General features: G+C 41.6%; 2 protein-coding genes across 3 annotated transcripts; one reads left to right on the top strand and one right to left on the bottom strand.

Annotated features, from left to right (window-relative positions):
- Positions 1 to 23: 23 nt before the first annotated feature.
- On the top strand, positions 24 to 17,659 carry lipf (lipase, gastric). The gene is made up of 10 exons (XM_024386459.2): positions 24 to 146; positions 1,317 to 1,434; positions 7,833 to 7,944; positions 10,443 to 10,641; positions 11,371 to 11,480; positions 11,630 to 11,766; positions 11,948 to 12,094; positions 12,263 to 12,334; positions 16,149 to 16,217; positions 16,407 to 17,659. Exons 2-10 carry the CDS (start codon positions 1,324 to 1,326, stop codon positions 16,644 to 16,646), a joined length of 1,197 nt encoding a protein of 398 aa, XP_024242227.1. The 5' UTR covers positions 24 to 146; positions 1,317 to 1,323; the 3' UTR covers positions 16,647 to 17,659.
- Positions 17,656 to 24,640, bottom strand: ankrd22 (ankyrin repeat domain 22). 2 transcript variants are annotated; one of them, XM_024386462.2, is made up of 6 exons: positions 24,462 to 24,640; positions 19,181 to 19,372; positions 18,750 to 18,857; positions 18,520 to 18,597; positions 18,323 to 18,418; positions 17,656 to 18,171 (listed from the first exon to the last, which is right to left on the bottom strand). In XM_024386462.2, exons 1-6 carry the CDS (start codon positions 24,480 to 24,482, stop codon positions 18,094 to 18,096), a joined length of 573 nt encoding a protein of 190 aa, XP_024242230.1. In that variant the 5' UTR covers positions 24,483 to 24,640; the 3' UTR covers positions 17,656 to 18,093. The 2 variants fall into 2 exon arrangements, with proteins under 2 accessions (XP_024242230.1, XP_024242229.1); XM_024386461.2 differs by having other exon boundaries at positions 18,323 to 18,421; positions 24,462 to 24,638.
- Positions 24,641 to 24,730: the final 90 nt, after the last annotated feature.

Genomic DNA, 24,730 nt, shown 5'->3' with positions numbered 1-24,730 from the left:
AACAGAACGTTTTGTAACTTGAGTAATGATTACATCCCACTGGTGCCTCTGACGTTTTATCACGCTGCTGCTCTTGTGACTTATTCCTCTTTCGTCGGCCAACCAAGAATAATACAGTATTCTAATTCTACACAGAAGTTGTCCGGGTAAGTGTTTGGACACATTGTAGCTATCGTAAATTATATTTTTGGGGATATAGGCTATTTGATAGCTGATAAAAATGTTTGCGTTTTCCATATATCACCAACGTGATATGTGGCAATAGTTTAGAAGTTGTCAGTGTCAGTGTGGAATGAATGTCAACAATGGCCTACTGAATGAAGCCTTTGTCTGACTACTCATCCTGAATTTCATTCCGCTGCTTTATAATCGCTCCATACATTCATCATGGAGAAGAAACGCTAGTTTGGCCGGAGCGATCCGGAAGCCTGTAGGTTAGGTCAACGCATGCTGTAGGTTAGGTCTAATGAACCTTTTTTCCTTTGTAGATGCTAGAGATTTAAACTTTCACTTACTCATGAACATCCTGGTGTTATATCAAACGTATCTTAAACTCTTCACAACAACTCATTGAAATGCCTTTTTTGCTCTATTGACTGCAAAGGCAACCTTATAATCCAATTTGTTGTTCTCTAACTAATCGGCTATGAGACTCATCATTGTTATTTATAATTTTACCATTATTTAACTAGGCAAGTCCGTTAAGAACAAATCATTATTTTCAATGACTGTCTAGGAACTGCCTTGTTCAGGGGCAGAACAGATTTTTACCTTGTCAGCTCGGGGATTCGATTTTGCAACCTTTCGGTTACGAGTCCAACGCTCTAACCACTAGGCTACCTGCCGCACCAAATAGCTCAATGTCAAAATCTGGACCCACTCAATAGCAGTATTTATAGCATTGATCTATTTAGTGATAATTCTTGCCACAATCCCAAAATCCTTTGATATTACACAAACATTTGGCTAACTTTGAACTTGTATCAAATGCAAAAACACTATCAAGCCATATCTCATGGTGAAGAGAAGTGAAGGCAGCTGACTAGCATCTGTGAAATCCAAAGAGTAGCAAGATTTGGGATTGAGTAGCAACATTTGGATTGCAATAATCTCGCTTAACCCAGAACTAAAATCTTGCGTTATTATTATGGTCGATGAGAGATTAGGATTGCAATGATACGTTTAATGTATTAAGTGTCCTTTGACCATATTTATATTTCCAGGTGTGTGCTGCTGCATAGGTCTTGAACTAATGTGGTCAGAAAATTTATTTTTCATTTTTTAGAGGTTTATAACACATGTATTATGTTTTTCAGAGTGAACATGGTGTGGGTTCTACTTTTAGTGGCTTTCCTGAACACTGGAGCGGTCCAGTGTCAGAGATCCTCGCTGAATGACAGTAAAAGACTGGACCCAGAGGTCAACATGAACATTGTGAGTTAGATCAAATCAATAACAGAAGCTGTGTTCTCGTAAACAAAGTGTCCAGATACTGACAAATTGTATTTATCCAAACTTCAAAAACACTACCGGACTTCTTGGTTCATAGAGCTCATTAACAATTCATAGAACTAGGCAATCTTCTGGGCCACACAAACAAATAGTCATGGTGGTTACCTCATGTGGGGAGTACTGTTTTAGCCCACATTCTGCCCTTTGTACCCCATATATCCCATGAGTTATTTCAAGGAATGTCATAACATGTGATAGTGGGGCTGTTACCATGACTGTTTTACCAGCAATCAGTAGTCATTACTGCAGTCAAATGAGTAACTAGGCTTCTCCAAAACTGCACTCTGATGGTCTTTAGTAGCCCACCAGACTTGCTAAAGGCCAGTTGCTAATGACCTGGTACTCAGCGCTCTATTTAAGCAATAAGGCATGAGGGGGTGTGGTATATGGCGTCGTGCCTTGACACAGCCCTTAGCTGTGGTGTATTGGCCATATACCACAAACCCCGAGGTACCTTATTGCTATTATAAACTGGTTACCAACGTAATTAGAGCAGTAAAAATAAAGGTTTCGTCAAACCCTTGGTATATGGTCTGATATACTGTGGCTGTCAGGCAATCAGCTGTCAGGGCTCGAACAACCCAGTTCGTAATGTCCATGTAATCACTCTGACATCAATGCAAATGCCATTGAAAATCGAACCAAACACTTATTGAGAGCTCTGGCATTCAGAGTTTGAATAGAATAGGCTCACCTGTTGCAGAGTGAGAGCCAGCTCCTCACAGCTGGTTGATGCATGGAATGAAATAAGTGTTCGTATAAGCCCATGTTGCATTTCTATAGGCTATGCAATTGTTTGAGAAAACAACAGAGTTTTGATGGCTTCTATTAAAAAGTAGAGGATCCCATCAGCGTTCTTAGGCTAGGCCTACTATATTTATTCCTCAACTTTCCTAATATTAAGCACATTTTTTCACTTTGCAGCTGGAGTAGCCTACCTGGCTGGCATGTAAGTGAACTGCAGGAAAAGGGGCCTCCTTTCTCTATTCAAGTACCTATGGATGACTTGTTCATTATTATTTATATTTTTTTGTGTTTCGACAGATGCATGATAATGGCCCATTCAAAACTAATTTCACAAATATAGTATGATATGTAAAGACAAGATTAAATTGAGAATAGTCTGAGGGGTGAGAATATTATCATGTGAATGATGCCCAGTGTGTACAGTCTAAGGCAAGAAACAGCAACTTTTTTTCCCCCCTGACTTTTTCGAATCATAGTAGCATGCATCATGTAGCCTAACCCATTGGCCTATATGTTTTGATAAGGTTTGTATCACAACTACAGTTATGCCAATAGGGCTAGAACCCCTGGAACAGGGTTGGAGAGCCCAAAGCTTACAGAGCCAAGTGAAACGCGTTCTTGTAAACTCAGTCATTACACAATTGCGTGTGAAAACAGAATTTTGACTGGGCAATATTTAATAGAGGATCCCAGCTTTCTCATGCTGCTATAGCCTATTTATTGCTCAATTCTTAAAATTAGGCAGATAAATTCACTTTACAACTGGTGTAGCCTACCTGCACTAAAATACTGCTGGATTACAGGCCTTTGGTCACTTAGTTCGGTTGTTTTCTTTATAAACTGCTGGGTTATTGATGCTGGGTTATTGAGCTATGACCCAGCGGATCAGAAGACTAGAGGCGTTTAGTAAGGGCGTGGCTTTCAGATAGTTCATTATAGCCACACATGGGAGTAAATGCCATTCCTGTTCATCTGTTTTGTAGACGGGTTGGGTGTTTAGCTAAGAAACCGAGGCGTGTGCAACTATGGGGCAAAACAGACATGGGTGGCATAGATTATTGACAACATGTAAGCTACATTTTGTCTCCAATGTTTATTGAAAACATAAATACATTTGCACAATGAGAACTTGTCTCTCAAATACATTGTTACAGTTGTTGGTAAGCTAGCTAGTGAATTTTAGCCATATTAGCATTGACATGAAATCAGTCAAAACACCTCAAAGCAAGACATGGTATCAATCGAGCTGAAATGAGCCACTTACTATTCCCCAAATGGCAGTTTCTTGTCATTCTTGCTAGCAATCTGGCCATCCAGAATCACAACAACACTCCCCATGGAAGCGCACACATTGTTTTCATGACATTGTCAGCTAACCCATCTATAGTTATCACATGTTGAGGTTTAACATTTACATTGTTGTAGCTTCAATGAGGCTTACAGCAGAGTGTAAATTCCCTAAAAGACTATTTGAATCCCATTGTTGGATACAATAAGGTGTTATACCTTATTATAAGAAATAATCTTCATGTTATAGAATAATGTATAAAATGCAGTAAATTAAAATGTTCAGTATGTTCATTTAACATGATGAACAGGAATGACATTTATGCTCACGGGTGGCCAATTAGATCTGCCTTAAAGCCACACCCCTAACAAGCCATGCCTCCTGAAAACAACTTAAGGATTTAATTCAAAAAGACCCAGCTGCTAGGTCAACCAAGCATGAGAGTAAAAAATATCCAATTGATGGTTAAATTAACCCATGTTTGGGTAATCACAACCACCCAACATGTTGGGTTATTCACGCAATCCAACTGACTGGGTCAAAATAACCCAACATGTGTTCTGTTCACTATTTAACCGGCGCTAGGTTACCATATAACCCAAATGTGGTTGTTTTTAGCCCATCATTTTTTAGAGTGTGGCATATTTAAAACACAACCGCTGGAAGCACTTCCTCCATTCGATTATTGGAGTGCAAGCTACGGATTACATGTTTTTAATTTTTTTATTTCACCTTTTATTTAACCAGGTTGGCTAGTTGAGAACAAGTTCTCATTTACAACTGGCCAAGATAAAGCAAAGCAGTGCGACACAAACAACACAGAGTTACACATGAAATAAACAAACATGCAGTCAATAATACAATAGAAAAAGTCTATATACAGTGTGTGGAAATGAGGTAGGATAAGGGAGGTAAAGGCAATAAATAGGCCATAGTGGCGATAATTACAGTATAGCAATTAAACCCTGGAGTGATAGATGTGCAGAAGATGAGTGTGCAAGTAGCAGTACTGGGGTGCAAAGGAGCAAAATAAAATAACAGTGTGGGGAATGAGGTAGTTGGGTGGGCTATTTACAGATGGGCTATGTACAAGTGCAGTGATCTGTGAAATGCTCTGACAGCTGGTGCTTAAAGTTAGCGAGGGAGATATGAGTCTCCAGCTTTAGTGATTTTTGCAGTTCGTTCCAGTCATTGGCAGCAGAGAACTGGAAGGAAAGGCGGCCAAAAGAGGAATTGGCCTTGGGGGTGACCAGTGAGATATACCTGCTGCGTGCTACGGGTGGGTGATACTATGGTGACCAGTGAGCTGAAATAAGGCGGGGCTTTACCTAGCAAAGACATATAGATGACCTGGAGCCAGTGGGTTTGGTGACGAATATGAAGCGAGGGCCAGCCAACGAGAGCATACAGGTCGCAGTGGTGGGTATTATATGGGGCTTTGGTGATGAAACAGATGGCAGTGTGATAGACTGCTTCCAATTTGCTGAGTATTGGAGGCTATTTTCCAAATGACATCGCCGAAGTCAAGGATTGGTAGGATAGTCAGTTTTACGAGAGTATGTTTGGCAGCATGAGTGAAGGATGCTTTGTTGCGAAATAGGTAGCAGATTCTAGATTTAATTTTGGATTGTAAATGCTTAATGTGAGTCTGGAAGGAGAGTTTACAGCCTAACCAGACACTTAGGTATTTGTATTTGTCCACATATTCTAAGTCAGAACCGTCCAGAGTAGTGATGCTGGACGGGCGGGCAGGTGTGGGCAGCGATCGGTTGAAGAGCATGCATTTAGTTTTACTTGTATTTAAGAGCAGTTGGAGGCCACGGAAGAGAGTTGAATGGCATTGAAGCTCATCTGGAGGTTTGTTAACAGTGTCCAAAGAAGGGCCAGAAGTATACAAAATGGTGTCGTCTGCGTAGAGGTGGATCAGAGAATCACCAGCAGCAAGAGCGACATCATTGATGTATACAGAGAAAAGAGTTGGCCTGAGAATTGAACCCTGTGGCACCCCCATAGAGACTGCAAGAGGTCCAGACAACAGGCCCTCTGATTTGAGATACTGAACTCTGTCTTAGAAGTAGTTGGTGAACCAGGCGAGGCAGTCATTTGAGAAACCAAGGCTGTTGAGTCTGCCGATAAGAATGTGGTGATTCACAGAGTCGAAAGCCCTGGCCAGGTCGATGAATACAGCTGCACAGTAATGTCTCTTATCGATGGCGGTTATAATATCGTTTAGGACCTTGAGCGTGGCTGAGGTGCACCCATGACCAGCTCGGAAACCAGATTGCATAGTGGAGAAGGTACGGTGGGATTCGAAATGGTCGGTGATCTGTTTGTTAACTTGGCTTTCGAATACCTTAGAAAGGCAGGGTAGGATAGATATAGGTCTGTAGCAATTTGGGTCTAGAGTGTCTCCCCCTTTGAAGAGGGGAATGACAGCGGCAGCTTTCCAATCTTTGGGGATCTCAGACGATACGAACAGGCTAGTAATAGGGGTTGCAACAATTTTGGCGGATCATTTTAGAAAGAGAGGGTCCAGATTGTCTAGCTCGGCTGATTTGTAGGGGTCCAGATATGGGGGGGGTGCATTCTAAACCAAATATAATTCCACACATATATTAGGAGGCTCTATTTAAAGACTATATTAAATTGACAATAGTCTGATGGGTGAGATTATTATAATGTGCTTGACCAATTGTGAATGAGGGAATGTGTGCATGCAGCCTGTGTAAACAATCTGAGCAGAGCACATGCCTTTCATGCGATCTTTTATTATTTTTTTCAAATCATCATTAGAGCCGCATCAATGATGTGGTATCATGCAGCCTTGGAATGTATTAGAAATGAAAACATTTAGCCTGTATCGCAACTAAAGTTTCATAAAAGCCCAGAGATGCTGTACGTGTTTACGTTAATTAACCGCCAATTACTGTGAGACCGGCAGTTATTTGCATGGGAGTTACCGGCTGACAAAATGTCATGGGAAGTCCCTCTGTCATGTGTTGAACTTCAGCATAGATGTATCTCTAGATAGGACAATATCACAGCCATATGATATACCTAAAACCTTCAGTCTAAGATCTGTCCTAATAAAACAGAAAAAGCTATATAAAAATGTGTAAATTGCAGTAAAATGTACTTGTCTGTATCCTCTTGCTCCAGTATTTCTATATAATAATGCTAATAATTATTATAATTTAATATAATAATTTATTATTATTATTAAGGTGTAATAACCCTTGAACTGATCTTGGGTTGTTTGTTGTAAGCTAAAAGAGTTTTGATAGGCATTCATTCACTTTTCAAGAATGGATTTTAAGGGACAAATGGTGATTCTGTGTGCTTAGTGATATCAGTATCATTTGTGCTCCAGGAGCACATACAGTAGTTGAAATATTTGACATGGCAAACTATCAAATGCGTTCACCACAATTTGTCAGAAAATATACAATGTATGTTTATTCATATATAAGGTGTGCCACTGGTAAAGTAAACGTGTGGATTTGGGCCTGGTGCATGTCAGTGGTTATCCTTAAATCTTTGATGAGCACAGTAACACAATATCATGATCCTGAATCTAGTGTCTAGTTAGTATACAGTATTTGTCATTGGAAACTACACCGTCTCAGTGATATAATCCTAATACAATTCCCAGTAGTAATGGTTCTCGCATGCTAATGTTTGTTTCTCCCATTGTAGGCCTGAAAGCACATACCCTCTCAATAGCTCTCCTTCCCACACACAGGTCATGTGACATGAAATTATTTTCAATACTCCCATTTCCCTATGTAAAACCAGACCCAAATGAGACAGAGCAGAACACCGATTCTCCCCTCCACCCCTGGGCCTCTGATACCTCCTCAGTGTGTGTTGAGCCAGCAGAAGTTTTATCACAGTCCCACAGTCAGTAGAATGTGTAGACTTGCAGCATAGAGGGAGGCAGGAAATGGTGGTGGGTATTAATTATGCATGGCTAGATTGCATGGCAGGCCTGGCCGGAACCAACAGGCTCACACGCTTTCTTTTGAAGGTCCAGATTAGCGTATATAATATCTGGGAATGGGCGTGTGGGAGGGAATGCAACAGGGGAAGAATGGATTTTTTTTGTGACATGCTGACTAGAAGAGGCAGCGGAAATAATGTTGTCTGCTTGAATTTTACTGTAATTTCACAGTGAGTAAAGTATGGTAATAGGGCTGTAAAATAAAGTGTTACCATAGAAACCCTTTCTGTCAGAATTCCGAAAATATTTGACTGTTTGTTTGTTTTTGTCTTCTCTCCCACACAGAGTGAGATCATCAGGCATTGGGGCTACCCGACAGAGGAGCACGACGTCGTCACAGAGGACGGCTACATCCTGAGTGTCAACCGGATCCCGCGCGGTCTGAAGAACGGTGACGGTGGGCATCAAAAGGTTCATGGCCATAGCATGGGGTTAATTCATATGGTCGGCGGCCTTAATTCTTTTAAACGCGGAGTAGAGGTCTGCATTGACGTGCACTTTGGAAAGCCAGGGCCTCTAGACCTGTAGTCAGATCCACATATCAAAGACCAACACACACACACAAACACCGTCACTAACATCTGAAGTGCTGATATTTCCCACATTGTCAAACATTAGTACTGAGTCAAGATCCAAAATTGAAGTGGTCTTCAGCATTAGTCACTCTTGACAAGAGCGGAGGAGGAGCACTATATTTTGCGATTGCACCACCCAGCCTACGCCTGACCTTTTGTTGTCAGAAGGTGGCTTGCCCTGTCATCACCAGCTATAATATCACATGCATCCAGTGAGGCTGTCGAGCTGCAAATAGTTCACCTCTATGCTTCAATCATTTTGAGGCCAGACTATGATTGAATTGAATTTCTGTGGTGTTTTTACTTGTTTGGTATTCCTCATAATCCGTCTCTAGCATGAGCTGTTTCAAATGTGGCTCGCATAATTTTCAACCATCTCATTTATTAGGCTGTTGTTATAATGTATTTACAGTGTATTTTCAATATGTGATGGGAAAAGTAATAGTTACAGTAATAAGGAAGAAATTATTATATTTTAGTGTGTTTGGAATGCATAATGGTATTAAAAGTTTTAGATTTCTTCTTAAGAGCAGTTGTTGTCTTACAAGTTTAGGCGAAAATACCGTGATCCACCGCTTCTGTCAGGCGGAGCTACACGCTCTCCGGTTCCTACGAATCAGTATTCAGTTTCTCTTGCCTGTGTTGTCGCTGTATTTCATTAATAAGCAAAGTGATTGCTAAACCTCACACTAATCTCATTGGGGGAGACCATTTGAGTGCAAAACAAATTCAGATGCTATAAACTATGCTTTTTTCCCTGAACACAGTGTCTCATATCATTCTGAACAAGAACTCGTGTTCTCGACACAGATCTCTCTGTAGGTGAATTTAAGTGCCTTGAGTATTAAACATTGGCCTTGGCTCCGGTCTTGTTTTCACTCCATTGAATTACTTTCCAAAACATGAATTAGTAAATGAACTACTTCAGTTGACCCTCTCCAATGATTTAAAATGCAAATTCAGTTTAGTGTTAATATTGACATTGGTTTGTCATTAGAAATGCTTCATAAACTAGCCAGGGGTTCCACTTGAAAGATACCCCCCCAATACGATGTGATATGCCAGGGTTGAGCTAGTCTGGGGAGTTAAAAATCTCAATAATATATTGTGATATCCTCTAAATAAGTAAGGAGCCATCATGTTGTTCGTATCTCTTGATGCTTCTCGCTCCCTGCTCTGTAGAATGTGGCAGCAGCAGCACATCCAGTCAGGGAGGCAGCAGGGCTCTGTGATAGGCTGGAGATGCATCTCATTTCCTGTTGTCCCACTTCCCTTGCTCACACGGGAGAGCGTCTGGATCACTCCAAAGGAACACAGCAGAGCTGGAATTATTTCAGCCCCCAGATGGGGTTTTGTTCTGAAAACCGTGCTAGTTAGAAGAGCTAATGTTGGAAATCTTTGATGTTCAATCTAGGAGAGATACTGTAGATTTGGTCTTCTTGCACACAGCTACATTGTGGCGAAGTGGTTGAGACATATCATTCATAATGTATAACATTTGAACAGATAACACAGTGTTTATGTCTTTGACTACACATTAGACTATTGTTAAAACAAAATCCCTCTTTGTCCCTTTAACTCCTTAGCTATTGTAACAGTGAATGACAGTGTTTTAAGACTAAAATAAAACATAGATACTTAATAAACACACACACACCCATTTCACTGTAAGACAACAGTCAGGACTTCCCATCAGCACCCACTACAAAGCATTATGTGTGCCTCTTGGGATCACCTGGGAGTTATGTTGAATCTAAAACATTATCCAGCAGCGTGCTGGAAATTCAAGTAAAGGCAGTCTCGGCAACAGGGTAGGCTAGGGGTCCATTCCCTATATCAAAGTTCATTGATCACGTACACAGATTTGCAAGTGTTCTAGTAGGTGCAGTCAAATGCTCCGACAGTGCAATAGAGGGATAGTACCCAATCCTATCATCTAATGGTCTGTTTATGCAACAGATCCTGTTTCTGACAGATTTCTGGGATTTTTAAAGCTCCCAAAAATGAACTGGGAGAGTGTTGAGCCACAAGGAGAAAGGCTGCCCTGCAGCTGGGATGTACCGTAGCTTGGACAGACACGCCCTCTGGTGGTGACAGTCAACACAACACTTGAATTATGAATTGACCAGTTAGTTAAATCCACTTTCAGTTGATGTATTTTTGGTCATGTTGGAATGTGAATGGATTCTTCAGCCATGTTTGAGAAGAATGGATAAATATTACATAACCACTATGTTATGCCTATGATCCTTGCTTTACTTTGCTACAATATTCACCCTATAGCAATATGCTCAATTAAGTCAATTTCTCATCCTCCTAGATCCCAAGCCTGCAGTGTTCCTCCAGCACGGTCTCCTGGCTGCGGGGAGTAACTGGGTGACCAACCTGCCCAACACCAGCCTGGCTTACCTGCTAGCCGACGCTGGCTACGACGTCTGGATCGGCAACAGCAGGGGAAACACCTGGTCCAGGAGACACCTCACACTCAGCCCTGACCACGACGAGTTCTGGCAGTTCAGGTAGCTTCAAAGATTCATTCCACTTCACTGATCCCTTGCTTGCGCTTCACGTCATGGCTATGCACCTAGGCCTGGATATTCACTCAGTGGCCAGTGTACCAGTGAGGTACACGAAAATGGTTAGCTCCTACAGAGAGTCACGAGGCTGTGGGGCAGTACAACAGCAGTGCGCAGAACGGGATCTCGGAACGCACAACTTGTCTGTCCTTGTCACTGATGGGCTATTGCAGCCCACAGCCACACAGAGTTCCACTCCTATCAGCTAAAAACAAGAAGAAGTGGCTCCAATGGGCATGCACCAACACTGGTCAATTGAGGAGTGGAAAAACATTGCCTGATCTGACAACTCCTGCTTCCTGTTGCGTCATACTGATGGCAGATTCAGAATTTGGTGTAAGCAGCACAATGGCCCCATCCTGCCTGGTGTCAACAGTACAGGATGGTGGCGGTGGTGTAATGGTTTAGGGAATGTTTTCCCGGCACACGTTTGGTCCCTCGAAACCAATTGAACAACGTTTCCACGCCCCGAAGCATTCAGGCAGTTCTGGAGGCAAAGTTAGGACCGACTAGACCTAATAAACTGACCATATGAGTGTATATCCCCTGTGCTCACCAACAGAATCACAAGAGGTTCTAGTAGAAACACATGATATTTGATATTACATGAAATGTTTATTTAAATAGTCTTGTTATGACATTTACTGAGTTTCTTCTGTTCTTTTTCTTCAGTTATGATGAGATGGCAAAGAAGGACCTGCCAGCAGTGGTCAACCACATTCTGAAGACCACAGGCCAGGAGCAGATCTACTATATCGGCCACTCTCAGGGAACCACTATTGGTGAGATGGCTTGATTGTTGGTTATGTGTCATATTACATGAAGCAGAATATTTTTCACCTGTAGTTTGGCACTGCTATCTATTCTACACTATGGTTTACCGTTTTAAACCATGAAATGTTTTTCTGACTGCTTGTCTCTGTCCCCGTAGCTTTTGTTGCATTCTCTTCCATGCCTGAGCTGGCAAGCAAAATCAAGATGTTCTTCGGCCTGGCTCCTGTGGCCACTGTGGCTTTCACTGCCAGCCCCATGAGCAAGCTCTCCATCTTCCCCGATTTCCTCATTTGGGTGAGTAGAAAATCAATTTATCTTTATCACTGTATTATGTCACAATTTATTCATACATCACGTCTAACCTGTTGCTTACCTACCTTTGGCGGAAGTTTTTTTTATTTGAACAATCAGTCAGAATCTTTGATTATTTCAATACTGACTAATGCTAATCCATTGTTTGGTCTCTGTATGCTAGGATGTGTTTGGGAAGAAGGACTTCATGCCTCAGAGTGCTCTCATTAAGTGGTTCGCCACCAACGTCTGCAGTAAGAAACCTCTTAGTGAGCTGTGTGGAAACCTCTTCTTCATCCTCTGTGGCTTCGATGAGCTGAACCTCAACATGGTGCGTCTCCACAGCTCTCACATGTTGGTTATCGCTTTTTAAAAATTGTATTATTGTACAGTATTACTGTTGTAGACTTCCTTAAATCTACATTCCTCAAGCCAATTCCATAGGTATGAATGAAGATGGGGAAGATGTTGATTTTTATATTTATTTGTTTTTGTCCAGACTCGCACACCTGTGTACACCTCCCACTGCCCAGCAGGGACCTCAGTGCAGAACATGATTCACTGGTCTCAGGTAAGAACATACCTGATGAGAGCCTATGAAAACACCCTGGATCCAATATGATTCACCTCACTTCTTCAAACCTATACATCCCGCCCCAGCCCCTGTTTGTTAAAACTGTCATGTAGGCCTACACTAGATGCAACCTATATATCCAGGAAGGCTGGAGTGCAGGCAGCACAGTCTGAATCGAGAATGAGTCTGCTCTTCTTCAACCACGCTGTTCTAACAGCTGCAATACTGTACGAGCCTCCATTTCCTGAGCCGGGGAAGTAAGACGTCCAATCAAAGACCAGTGGGATCAGAGTAGACACCGCTTTGGATTAAGTTCACATCTGCAGTCAGATGTACTCCCCGACTGACTGAGTCTCCCGGGCAGACTTTACTCACAACACCCTGCTCTGATCCCCCTGTCTGGGGGCCTTTTGATGTTCCTTTCCCTTTTACACATCTCATATCCTCCCTTACCAATCCCTCTATTCCCTCTCCCCTCCAACCCCCAAGCCTCCACTCCGTCCACACTAGGGTTGCTTGGCTACAGGTAATTTACCAAAGTTACTTGAATCTATGGTATCTTTGGTAATTTATACTTGAATAACTTATTTTTTACATTTTATATATAGTCTTCATTTTCATATATACTAGTTTTCATATATATGTGTCCATATTGTCCCTGAGTTTCTAGTGGATAGACTATGGTTCCAGAGAAAATAGCCTAAATAATTTTAAAAAGCATCTTATCAACAATAGCATTATTTTTTGATTAACTATGCAAATATTCAAACTACAGTTTGGCTCCAAAACATTTACAACAAAGACATATTGACATAGTAAAATAAATACAATTATATAGAAATGTTCCACTTTGTCATTCTTTTTCATTTTAAAATCATCTTATTTGATTGTTTTATATATTGTACATGTGATAAGTCAAATGGAGCGCCTGAGATAATTATAGACATATGTGATAATCGGAAGTACCCAAAAATACCTTGAAAGTTACAAAAATTCTGGTTGTTTACTGGTTTCCAGTTATATACAGTGCATCTGGGAAAGTAATTCAGACCCCTTGACTTTTTCCCCATTTTGTTATGTTAGACTTATTCTAAAATTGAATAAATAGTTTTTTTCCATCATCAAACGACACACAATACCCCATAATGACAAAGCAAGTACAGGATTTTATTTTGTTTTTTTGTTGTTGCTAATTCATAAAAATAAAAAAAAAGGATCACATTTACATAAGTATTCAGACCCTTTACTCAGTACTTTGTTGAGGCACCTTTGGCACCGATTACAGCCTCGAGTCTTTTTGGGTATGACGCTACAAGTTTGGCACACCTGTATTTGGGGAGTTTCTCCCATTCTTCTCTGCAGATCCTCTCAAGCTCTGCCAGGTTGATTGGGGAGCGTTGCTGCACAGCTATTTTCAGGTCTCTCCAGAGATGTTTGATCGGGTTCAAGTCCGGGCTCTGGCTGGGTCACTCAAGGACATTCAGAGACTTATCCCTAAGCCGCTCCTGAGTGGTGTTGGCTGTGTGCTTAAGCATTGTTGTCCTGTTGGAAGGTGCACCTTCACCCCAGTCTGAGAACCTGCTCCAGAGCGCTCAGGACTTCATCAAGGATCTCTGTACTTTGCTCCATTCATCCTTCCCTCAATCCTGACTAGTCTCCCAGTCCCTGCTGCTGAAAAACATCCCCACAGCATGATGCTGCCACCACCATGTATCACTGTAGGGATGGTGCCAGGTTTTCCTTCCAGATGTGGCATTCAGGCCAAAGAGTTTAATCTTTGTTTCATCAGACCAGAGAATCTTCTTTCTCATGGTCTGAGAGTCTTTAGGTGCCTTTTGGCAAACTTCAAGCAGCCTGTCATGTGCCTTTTACAGAGGAGTGGCTTCCATCTGGCCACTCTATCATAAAGGCCTGATTGGTGGAATGCTGCAGAGATGGTTGTCCTTCTGGAAGGTTCTCCCTTCTCCACAGAGGAACTTTGGAGATCTATCAGAGTGACCATCGGGTTCTTGGTTACCTCCCTTTCCAAGGCCCTTTCCCCTGATTTCTCAGTTTGGCCAGGAGGCCAGCTCTAGGAAGAGTCTTGGTGGTTCCAAACTTCTTCCATTTAAGAATGATGCAGGCCACTGTGTTCTTGGGTACCTTCAATGCTGCAGAAATGTTTTGGTACCCTTCCCAAGATCTGTGCCTCGACACAATCCTGTCTCAGAGCTCTATGGACAATTCCTTCGACCTCATGGCTTGGTTTTTCCTCTGACATACACTGTCAACTGTGGGACCTTTTTATATAGACTTTTTATTTATTTGATTTAACCTTTATTTAAGTCCGTTGAGAACAAATTCTTATTTACAATGACGGCCTACCCCGGCCACACCCTAACCCAGACGACGCTGGGCCAATTGTGCGCCGCCCTATGGTACTCCCAATCATGGCCGGTTATGATACAGCCTGGAATCACGCCGCTAGCACTGAGATGCAGTGCCTTAGATCGCTGCGCCACTCGGTAGCCCAGGTGTGTGCCTTTCCAAATCATGTCCAGTCAATTGAATTTATCACAGGTGAACTCCAATCAAGTTGTAGAAACATCAAGGATGATCAATGGAAACAGGATGCAACTGAGCTCAATTTCAAGCCTTGCAGCAAAGGGTCTGAATACTTATGTAAATAAGGTATTTTTATTTTTTATTTGCAAACATGTTTTCGCTTTGTCATGATGGGGTATTGTGTGTACATTGATGAGGGAAAAAATAATTTATTACATTTTAGAATAAGGCTGTAACATAACAAAATGAGGAAAAAGGGAAGGGGTCTGAATACTTTCCAAAGGCGCTGTGCCTTCCCTTCACAACCCTAGTCCTCCCCCATTCAGGATGCACGGCTCGTCTGTTCATTGCTTACAACAGAGGCTTTCATGGAAACCGTTACATTATGAAGGGGGATATGTCAGAGGAGATTTTCTCTTTTATTTTCATGTTTGCAAATTTAATTTCCCAGATACTTTTTGATGCAGGGGAGTTATTCTTTATGTCAAACCGACACTGATTTCACAAGCAACTGAGCAAAAACAGACGCTCGGGACATAAATAGATGATCTCAAAGACGTTGATAAATTATTCCTCAATGTTTCTGTGTCATAAATTATTACTTCACCCTGTTTATGACACAGTTTCACACCCAAGTCAACTATCATCGACATTCTGCTGTGTGAAAAGGAGTGGCACAGACATTCCTGCTGCACACAGACATTAACTTAAACACGCCCATTTTCCCCACTCAACGATTCAGTGTTGTTGAAATGAATGAACCTTGAGTAAAAGTCAATCCCAGATTTACCAAAGACAACTTTAACCTCACTGAAGGTTACCTACTGTTGGACTTGGTGCACATAGTACTCTCCCATGGGCAGATCCTGCTTGTCGACTGAAGGTTACCTACTGTTGGACTTGGTGCACATAGTACTCTCCCAGGGACAGATTCTGCTTGTCAACTGAAGGATCTGCCGGGACTGAATAGGATCCGTGAGATGATGAGCAGCATTGGTTACATTTTAGTTTTTTTTTTGTCACTGGTTATTTGGACGTATCAGGATTGGGTGACGGTGGTGCTTGAACTGCTTTGCACATGTGTCTTTTGCGAGGGTGGAGATTTTGTCAATTTCTAACATGTATGAACACAGAAGTTGATCACACAGCTGACCGAATTCCGTGAGATTTTACTTCTGGGTTAAGAGATTCTACCTTTTACATCCAGGACCACCACGTGTTCAGCTACCTAGAGTCCAAGTATTTGTGATGTGTATTCTTTTTACAGGCAGTGCATGGTGGAAAGCTGATGGCCTATGACTATGGGAGAGCAGGGAACATGGCTCACTATAACCAGGTAAGGCCAGCTCAGAGCTCATTAGTCAGTCAAAACACACACACACCACCACCACTTCACACTGAAGTTGTTTTCCAATGCTTTCAGAAGCTCCCACCTCTTTACTGGTCCATATCCACTGTTCCCTATTGGTCAATCGATGCCTTTAGCTGACATCTAGTCCATTCTTGTCTGCCCCACCCCCTCCAGTCGACCCCCCCGCTGTACAACATCCAGAACATGAAGGTGCCTACGGCCCTGTGGTCCGGGGGTCACGACACCCTGGCTGACCCTAAGGACGTTGCCGTGCTGCTCACCCAGGTCCCCAACCTGGTGTACCACCGCCACATCGAGCACTGGGAACACCTGGACTTCATCTGGGGTCTGGACGCCCCCCAGGAGCTGTACAGTGAGATAATCAAACTGATGAGTCAGCAGGACTTGGTGTGAACAGTGGATTGACAGGGAGAAATATGGCCAGTTTTAACCTCCGCTCTCAGCACACTAGCAGAAGCGATTTTAATACTGTATCTGAAACATATTGGGAGACATATCGCAGTGCCTGGGTGCGAGTGAGTACACACGTTTGTGCACTTTGTGTGTTTGTGACTATAAACATGTGTAAAAGCGAGTCTTCGCGTGTGTTTGAGTAAGCCATGCTCTCAAGGAGCAATAATCTTGTACTTCTAAATTGGGATGGTGAGGAAAACAAGCTGTGAGTTTAGGATTCAGTGTTGTGAGGAATCATCTATTTTGTGATTTTACTACCACCGTCCTCTTTCAGAACACTTGAATGGATTTTAGATGTCTTTAAAACAAAATAATTTAACCTTTTAACTAGGCAAGTCAGTTAAGAACTAATTCTTATTTACAATGACGGCCTACTGGGGAACAGTGGGTTAACTGCCTTGTTCAGGGGCAGAACGACAGATTTTTACCTTGTCAGCTCGGGGATTAGATCCAGCAACCTTTCGCTGACTGGCCCAACTCTCTAACCACTAGGCTACCTGCCGGCATTTAAGAATGTCCCAGGTCAGTGAAAATATACTATTAACAAACATTACAGGTTATAATCCTCCATGAGATGCAGGTTATGAATGTAGCTTAAGTTATTGGTACATTATCATGAGAAAGGTCCAGGGTCCAGTTCAACATACAGTACCTCTCTCTACAGAAATTGCACTTTTCAAACTGTCATCACTAGGACTTTGTGTTGTTGTGTTGGTTAATGTTGCTGTGCCTTTTTTAATCAAACACATTCAATTTGGGTTTACCTGTCCCAACTGATACTTGTCATTTTGTTACATAGATGAAGTATTTTTATTGGATCTTAGGTAAGGAAGGGTGCCGACCAAAGAATGACGTGTTTGTTCATTTTCTACTTCCGTTGTGTTAGAACACTTTTGTATGCTGCTTTTTAATTAATGTATCCAACTACTCAATAAAAATGTATTAAATCTGTTGTACAATTCAATTTATTGACAAGTGCTTAAGAAACTGAGTATCTACACACAGAATGCTTTAATCTGTAACAATGTTTAAATTCACTTACTCCTATGTACAATATCAAAACCAGGAACTCATCAGTTTCTAATTTACATACATTATACAATATACAAATATTTTGAGACGCATAGTATAAATTCAATTCATGTCATATTTCAAGGAGGTTCAACCACGAGACTAAAAACGATCTAAAAACAATTTCTTGGCCATTTATATTAGCTGTCTAGCAACCATTCGTTAAGGTTCATACTGAGGACAAAGTGGCGAATACGAACCATAGATCGTATACATATGAACAGAGATCCTTCCTCCGTCAGACAAAAGACTCCTGACAAGAAGGTGATGTTGCCATGGTGAAAAATTCTCCATCGTCTGCAAGCCCCCCCCCCCTTCAGTCAGGCTTTTTCAGCATTGTAACAATCTTCTTGAACTGCAGTCTCCTTGCTATATCCAGTGGGGTCTCATCATCCTAAAGGACAGGATAATACTGTTACCACCGAAGCTTAGTGAAATAGTAACATAAAATGTCCTCTTATGCTTTATCAGAGGCGTCGAGGAGGTTAGAGAATAGATTAGTAAGCTTAACATAATGCACTTTGCAAAAGTGACCTCACACCTACTTTGTTTTTAATAGAAACGTCTGCCTTTTTCTCCAGTAACAGTGGAACGAGTCTGTGACTCTTCCTCTGACAGACATAGTGAAGACCAGTGTTTCCCTGCTGAAATACAGTGAACACAAAGGTCAAATAAGTCACAAACAAGGATCAGTAGCTCATCATTCTAATATTACAACTATATACTTCATCTCAGTACTCACATAGTCCACAGCGTCAACCTCCACTTTAGTGCTCAGAACCAGATTCATTAGTTTCACATTCTTCCTTTGCTTGTCTTCCTGTTGAAAGGAGGAAGGTTTATACCACAGTGACCAACAACACTTTCCTATTGCTCTTACAGTGTAGTTGGTGTGGCTGGTCTGGGAGCCATGACTGATGAGAGACTTTGCCCCACTGTATTCTAAGGTCAGCGGTTCAAAGTATATCCTACCAGAATGAGGTATCCAATCAACAGAATTGGCATGAGGATAGTGATCATCAGGTAATCCAAGAAGGAAAAGGTCCTCTTTGCAGCATAGTGCAAACATGTCCTCTGTTTCTACAGGCAGACAGGGAGAGAGAGCATGGATCAGTGCCACACATTTCACAAGACGCACAGTTTTGATGACACTAACATATTTCTGTATTGTTTATTCAATTGCATCACCTAGTTGAGGAACATTCTCATTTCCATTGTAGATTCCTACAAACATTGAAGTAAAGGTCACACTTGGTCTGATAGTATCCTTTTTATCTAATATTTACATATAAATGACATAGTAAATAATAACTACTGTTTGTGTATTTGGTAGTCATAGAAACAAGCATAAATAAAAGTTACACAACTACTGTCCAAATGTCTCAGAACTGCATTTCCACTACCTTGTTCTTTATAGCTACATCTGCCTTCAGGTCCAAAAGGTACTTGACCATTCTGATGTTTCCACGTCTGCAGGCAGCTATGATTGGTGTATCGCCAGATTCCTCATCTTGAACATTTAAAGTCTTGGCATCCTCTTTTAGAATGTGGTACACCTTTTGAAGGTTGTTATCGTAGGCAGCTTGGCAAATGGGCTGCGGAAATAAGCAAATGGTAGCATGTAAAGTAACTTCATAAACCCGTTCATGCATTTGTAGGCTACGTATGGTAAATCAATGCATGCTGATTCGTCTTGATTTCGCACCTGGGTCAAGGGTTTATTGAAGGATAAACAAACCAACAATGAAACAATGCCAACATCAGATACGGTAAGTGAGCCTACTGCCGTACTGAGAAGGAACCCTTCTGTAGCCAGTGGCAGATAAGATGAGCAGCAAAACAGGTCATTCCTGTCTCACTAAAGTTATAACTGTGAGACAACCGGCCAGCCCCTCCTTAGGTCACATTCTTTAAAAAACACAGGTGACACCTGAGAGCGGTCAAACACAGGTCACCTCCGGTTTCTGTCAGATGGCTAGTGAAATATCACAGCTTATATGGGTATGGCCAACACTGCCCTTTAACAAGACATCTGTAGGAGACCCCGTCGCAGAGGTGCAACTTTCACATGACCCTCACAAATAGTGAAATTGCATTTTTGTCCCCCCCCCAGTTTTATCATTGCACTGTGATACAAAAAGCGGCATCAGTGTGCTTTAGGACCATGCGGATGCCTCAGAGCGGTCGGCTAGGCTGTTTGGTGGTTTCAGCCAACTAGATTTAGGGCCGCGTGGACACCACAGAGCGTGCGAACAGAGGCAGCTGTTGTCTATGTGTGTTATGTTTTTTCTCCGAGTTGTAAAAGCAAGTAGAACAGAAAATGACTACTTTTTATTTAACTGATGTAGCTGGCAAGGTAACTGCTGTTTGACTTAACAGAAAAAGACAATCCCAGTGCTGAGCTAGTGGTGTAACTGACATGTAACATTAGCTAATGTTTGATCCCCTCTCAACTCAAGTTATATCTTAAGTGAATGAAAAAGCTAGCTAGCTAGTAACTAGCTACCACAGCCAGTTCAGCTCTAGCCTCTAGCTATCTGTCAGGTAGCAGTATCTAACAGTTGTTGTGTGTATGGAAATGTTTTGTAGCTTTTGTTTCGTACCGTTTTAACAGAAGTAAATTAACTTGGCTCGTTTTCGCCAGTTGATGTACCATAGAGCTAGCTAAAAGTTGGCTAACGTTATATATTATTTTTATCCTCAATCACAGTCAGTATAGAAATGTAACGTAATTGGTCTGTCAGTTTTCCTACATAATTCCCTACTTTTCACACTGACACTGTGTTTAACAGCTCTACAGGCTTCAGTGTCATGGAGGACACTCAGTAGAAAACACTATGCTCATCATGTCTTAGCATGATTAAATGGTGACAGCAGGGTCAGACAGCCAGGGAAGACCAGTCTACGGAGCTCAGGTGTATTTTTACAGATGCAACACTATTCTCTCGGTGCAGCAAACACTGGACAAGCCAGAAGCTTCAAAGATTGAAATTATTTTAAGGCAGTCTGACAAACCTTAAGTTGATTTACAAACTGTACCAAGGGTTGATAGAGGCTTTTCCTAATGACACTAAACATGTAAAACAAAAATGTGAGGAAGACCTGGGAGACACTATGGATAATGATGAATGGATACAAATATGTTTGAATGCCCAGTCATGTTCATATAATCTCAGACATAAATTACTGCATTTTAAGGTCATCCATAGAACATACTATATGTCAGTGAAACTGAATATCATGCATTCAGAAATGCAATACCTCTGCTGGAGGTGTAAAACACAAAAGGGCCATATTTCAATGCGTAATGAAGGCTGGCTGAATTCTGGCAAAGAGTATGTTCTTTATCTCAGCATGTCTACAAACTCTCCCTTCTCCCTGTTTTTCTTTGCTAGGAAATGTTGATACGGTAGACTTATCAGAAGAAACTGTGTAACCTACCATTTATAGCGGCCTTGCCATTAATTCAAAGGTTGGTTATCCTCCCACAATGTCACAATGGTTGACAGTAATGTCAAGTTATGTATCAATAGATTTGATTTATTTCCAGATTAAGGGTATACTGTGCAACTTTCATACAGTTTGGATGTCTTATATGGAATACTGTGTAACAAAAGGAGTCTGTATTGAAAACATGCCCATGACAATTAATCTTAATGGTTGTACAGTCGTCTCAAATAAAACTGTGAAGGACCTCGGCGTTACTCTGGACCCTGATCTCTCTTTTGAAGAACATATCAAGACCATTTCAAGGACAGCTTTTTTCCATCTATGTAACATTGCAAAAATCAGAAACTTTCTGTCCAAAAATTATGCAGAAAAATGAATCCATGCTTTTGTCACTTCTAGGTTAGACTACTGCAATGCTCTACTTTCCGGCTACCCGGATAAAGCACTAAATAACTTCAGTTGGTGCTAAATACGGCTGCTAGAATCCTGACTAGAACCAAAAAATTTGATCATATTACTCCAGTGCTAGCCTCTCTACACTGGCTTCCTGTCAAGGCAAGGGCTGATTTCAAGGTTTTACTGCTAACCTACAAAGCATTACATGGGCTTGCTCCTACCTATCTCTCTGATTTGGTCCTGCCGTACATACCTACACGTATGCTACGGTCACAAGACGCAGGCCTCCTAATTGTCCCTAGAATTTCTAAGCAAACAGCTGGAGGCAGGGCTTTCTCCTATAGAGCTCTATTTTTATGGAACGGTCTGCCTACCCATGTCAGAGACGCAAACTCGGTCTCAACCTTTAAGTCTCTACTGAAGACTCATCTCTTCAGTGGGTAATATGATTGAGTGTAGTCTGGCCCAGGAGTGGGAAGATGAACGGAAAGGCTCTGGAGCAACGAACCGCCCTTGCTGTCTCTGCCTGTCCGGTTCCCCTCTTTCCACTGGGATTCTCTGCCTCTAACCCTATTGCAGGGGCTGAGTCACTGGTTTACTGGGGCTCTCTCATACCGTCCCTGGCAGGGGTGCGTCACCTGAGTGGGTTGAGTCACTGATGTGATCATCCTGTCTGGGTACTTGTTATATCTGGAGTACTTCTCCTGTCCTATTCAGTGTTCTGTGTGAATTTAAGTGTGCTCTCTCTAATTCTCTCTTTCTCTCTCTCAGAGGACCTGAGCCCTAGGACCATGCCTCAGGACCTGACATGATGACTCCTTGCTGTCTCCAGTCCACCTGGCCGTGCTGCTGCTCCAGTTTCAACTGTTCTGCCTTATTATTATTGGACCATGCTGGTCATTTATGAACATTTGAACATCGTGGCCATGTTCTGTTATAATCTCCACCCGGCACAGCCAGAAGAGGACTGGCCACCCCACATAGCCTGGTTCCTCTCTAGGTTTCTTCCTAGGTTTTGGCCTTTCTAGGGAGTTTTTCCTAGCCACCGTGCTTCTACACCTGCATTGCTTGCTGTTTGGGGTTTTAGGCTGGGTTTCTGTACAGCACTTTGAGATATCAGCTGATGTACAAAGGGCTATATAAATACATTTGATTTGATTTGATGGGAGATACCTATTTAGGCAATCCCTGCTGGGCTGCTCAGTCCTGGCAATGGGGGTCTGTTGGTTGTCACTCTGGCCTTGGCCTAACACACCTGGAACCAATAATGAAAGTTTCACTAAGATCCTAAAGCTGAGTGGGGTGTGTTGGGTCGGGGCGCTGTAGGGCGGTGGACCCATAGGGGCAGGACGGAGCTCTACAGTACCATTAGGCCTATGATATGAATTACAGTGCCCTCCGTAATTATTGAGACAGTGAAGCATTTTTTCTTCTTATAGCTGTATACTCCAAAAGTTTGGATTTTAAATCAAACAATGACTATGAAGTTACAGTGCAGACTGTCAGCTTCCATTTGAGTGTAATTTCATCCATATTGGGTGAACCGTTTAGAAATTACAGAACTTTCTGTACATAGTCCCCCATTTTAGGGGCGCAAAAGTATTGGGACAAATTCACTTTTATGTGTATTAAAGTAGTAAAATGTAAGTATTTGCTCTCACATTCATAGCATGCAATGCCTACATCAAGGTTGTGAATCTACAAATTTGTTGGAAGCATTTGCTGTTTGTTTTGGTTGTGTTTCAGATTATTTTGTGCCCAATTGAAATGAATGGTAAATAAGGTAGTGTCATTTTTGAGTAACATTTATTGTAAATAAGAATATAATATGTTCCTAAATACTTCTACATTAATGTGGATGCTAACATGATTACAGCTAATCCTAAATGAACTGTGAAAAATTATGAGTGAGAAAATTACAGATGCACAAACATCATAACCCCAAAACATGCTAACATCGCACCACTACACTAATAAAATAGCTTAGCATTTTTCAAGGGGTATGATATTTGTGTGTCTATAATTTTCTCACTCATCATTATTCACAATTCCTTCAGGATTATCCATAATCATGGCAGCATCCAACATTCATGTAGAAGTGTTTAGAAATAGATATTCTTATTTACAATAAAAGTGAATGTTGGAAATGATGAAAGTCTTTCTGGTATTATGAAAAGTGTTTGACTTATTTCCTTTTCCTTCCTCTCCAAAAGTTTAGGCTGCTATCTATCATGTTCTACATACAATTCATTATGTAAGTACATGATGTGTTATGTTTATTAATTATAATTTAGCAGTGAATTTATTAAGTAAACCAGGTTAGTCTGCTATATGACGCAACGACTGCACCCATCTGCGATTCCCGACATCTGCTTTTCACTGGAATGTGGTTTGCACGAAATTAACTGTTTTTGTGATTTTCTTTCACCCTTTTTACTCGAGACACCGATAAAGTTGCCCGAATAGTGCTTTAAATATCGTAAAGGCTAGTTCCTGGAGCGCTACCATCATGTAGGTTTTCATTCAAAACCCAATCTAGCGCACCCGATTCTAATAATTAGCAGGTTTACAAAATGAGTCAGGTTAGTGACAACTAGGGTTGGAGTGAAAACCTACAGGAGGGTAAGAGCTCCAGGAACAGGGTTGGAGAACCCTGGGCTACAGGTAGTGCTACTCAGCTGCGAGAAATTGCATCTACCTGGCTACACCTAGCAATCCACATGCTGCTTTGCTGAGGGACTGTATTGAGAGGCATCCTACTAAAACTTTCTCAGAGACTAAACAACTACACACAGACTAAAAAACGTTCCTATTAAACGTGTTTAAATGACAGCTCACCTCTGAATACACTATCCCCATGGCGCCTCTTCTTCAGTGACAAAATACTTTCCCCGCTAAAATAAAACACTTGACTTTTAGTTCTAGAAGCCAGTCAAGTTAACATTTCTTCAGAGGTAGGCTAATATTTCCACAGCCGATGTATTCATTTGTCAGTTACGCACCTATCAGATTCATCATCTGGTTCCCAGCTAGTAACGCATCAACTGTAGGGTGTGGCTTGTTTGAGTCATTACCATAGAACGTCACTTTTTTTTTTTAGGTGTGTC

This window comes from Oncorhynchus tshawytscha, linkage group LG24 (assembly GCF_018296145.1).
Source record: "Oncorhynchus tshawytscha isolate Ot180627B linkage group LG24, Otsh_v2.0, whole genome shotgun sequence".
NCBI lineage: Eukaryota > Metazoa > Chordata > Actinopteri > Salmoniformes > Salmonidae > Oncorhynchus > Oncorhynchus tshawytscha.
Note: the sequence above shows the minus strand (reverse complement) of the source record. Positions and strands in the feature narration are given on the sequence as shown.

Bases quoted from the DNA above. Each gene is read 5' to 3' on its own strand.
- lipf (XM_024386459.2), top strand. From the start codon at position 1,324: ATGGTGTGGGTTCTACTTTTAGTGGCTTTCCTGAACACTGGAGCGGTC. The intron at 1,435-7,832 runs GTGAGTTAGATC...TCTCCCACACAG, and splicing joins CAGAGGTCAACATGAACATT to AGTGAGATCATCAGGCATTG. The intron at 16,218-16,406 runs GTAAGGCCAGCT...CACCCCCTCCAG, and splicing joins ACATGGCTCACTATAACCAG to TCGACCCCCCCGCTGTACAA.
- ankrd22 (XM_024386461.2), bottom strand. From the start codon at position 24,482: ATGGGGATAGTGTATTCAGAG. The intron at 19,373-24,461 runs GTGAGCTGTCAT...TTATTTCCGCAG, and splicing joins TGGGGATAGTGTATTCAGAG to CCCATTTGCCAAGCTGCCTA. The intron at 18,598-18,749 runs GTAGGATATACT...TCCTTTCAACAG, and splicing joins TGATTGGATACCTCATTCTG to GAAGACAAGCAAAGGAAGAA.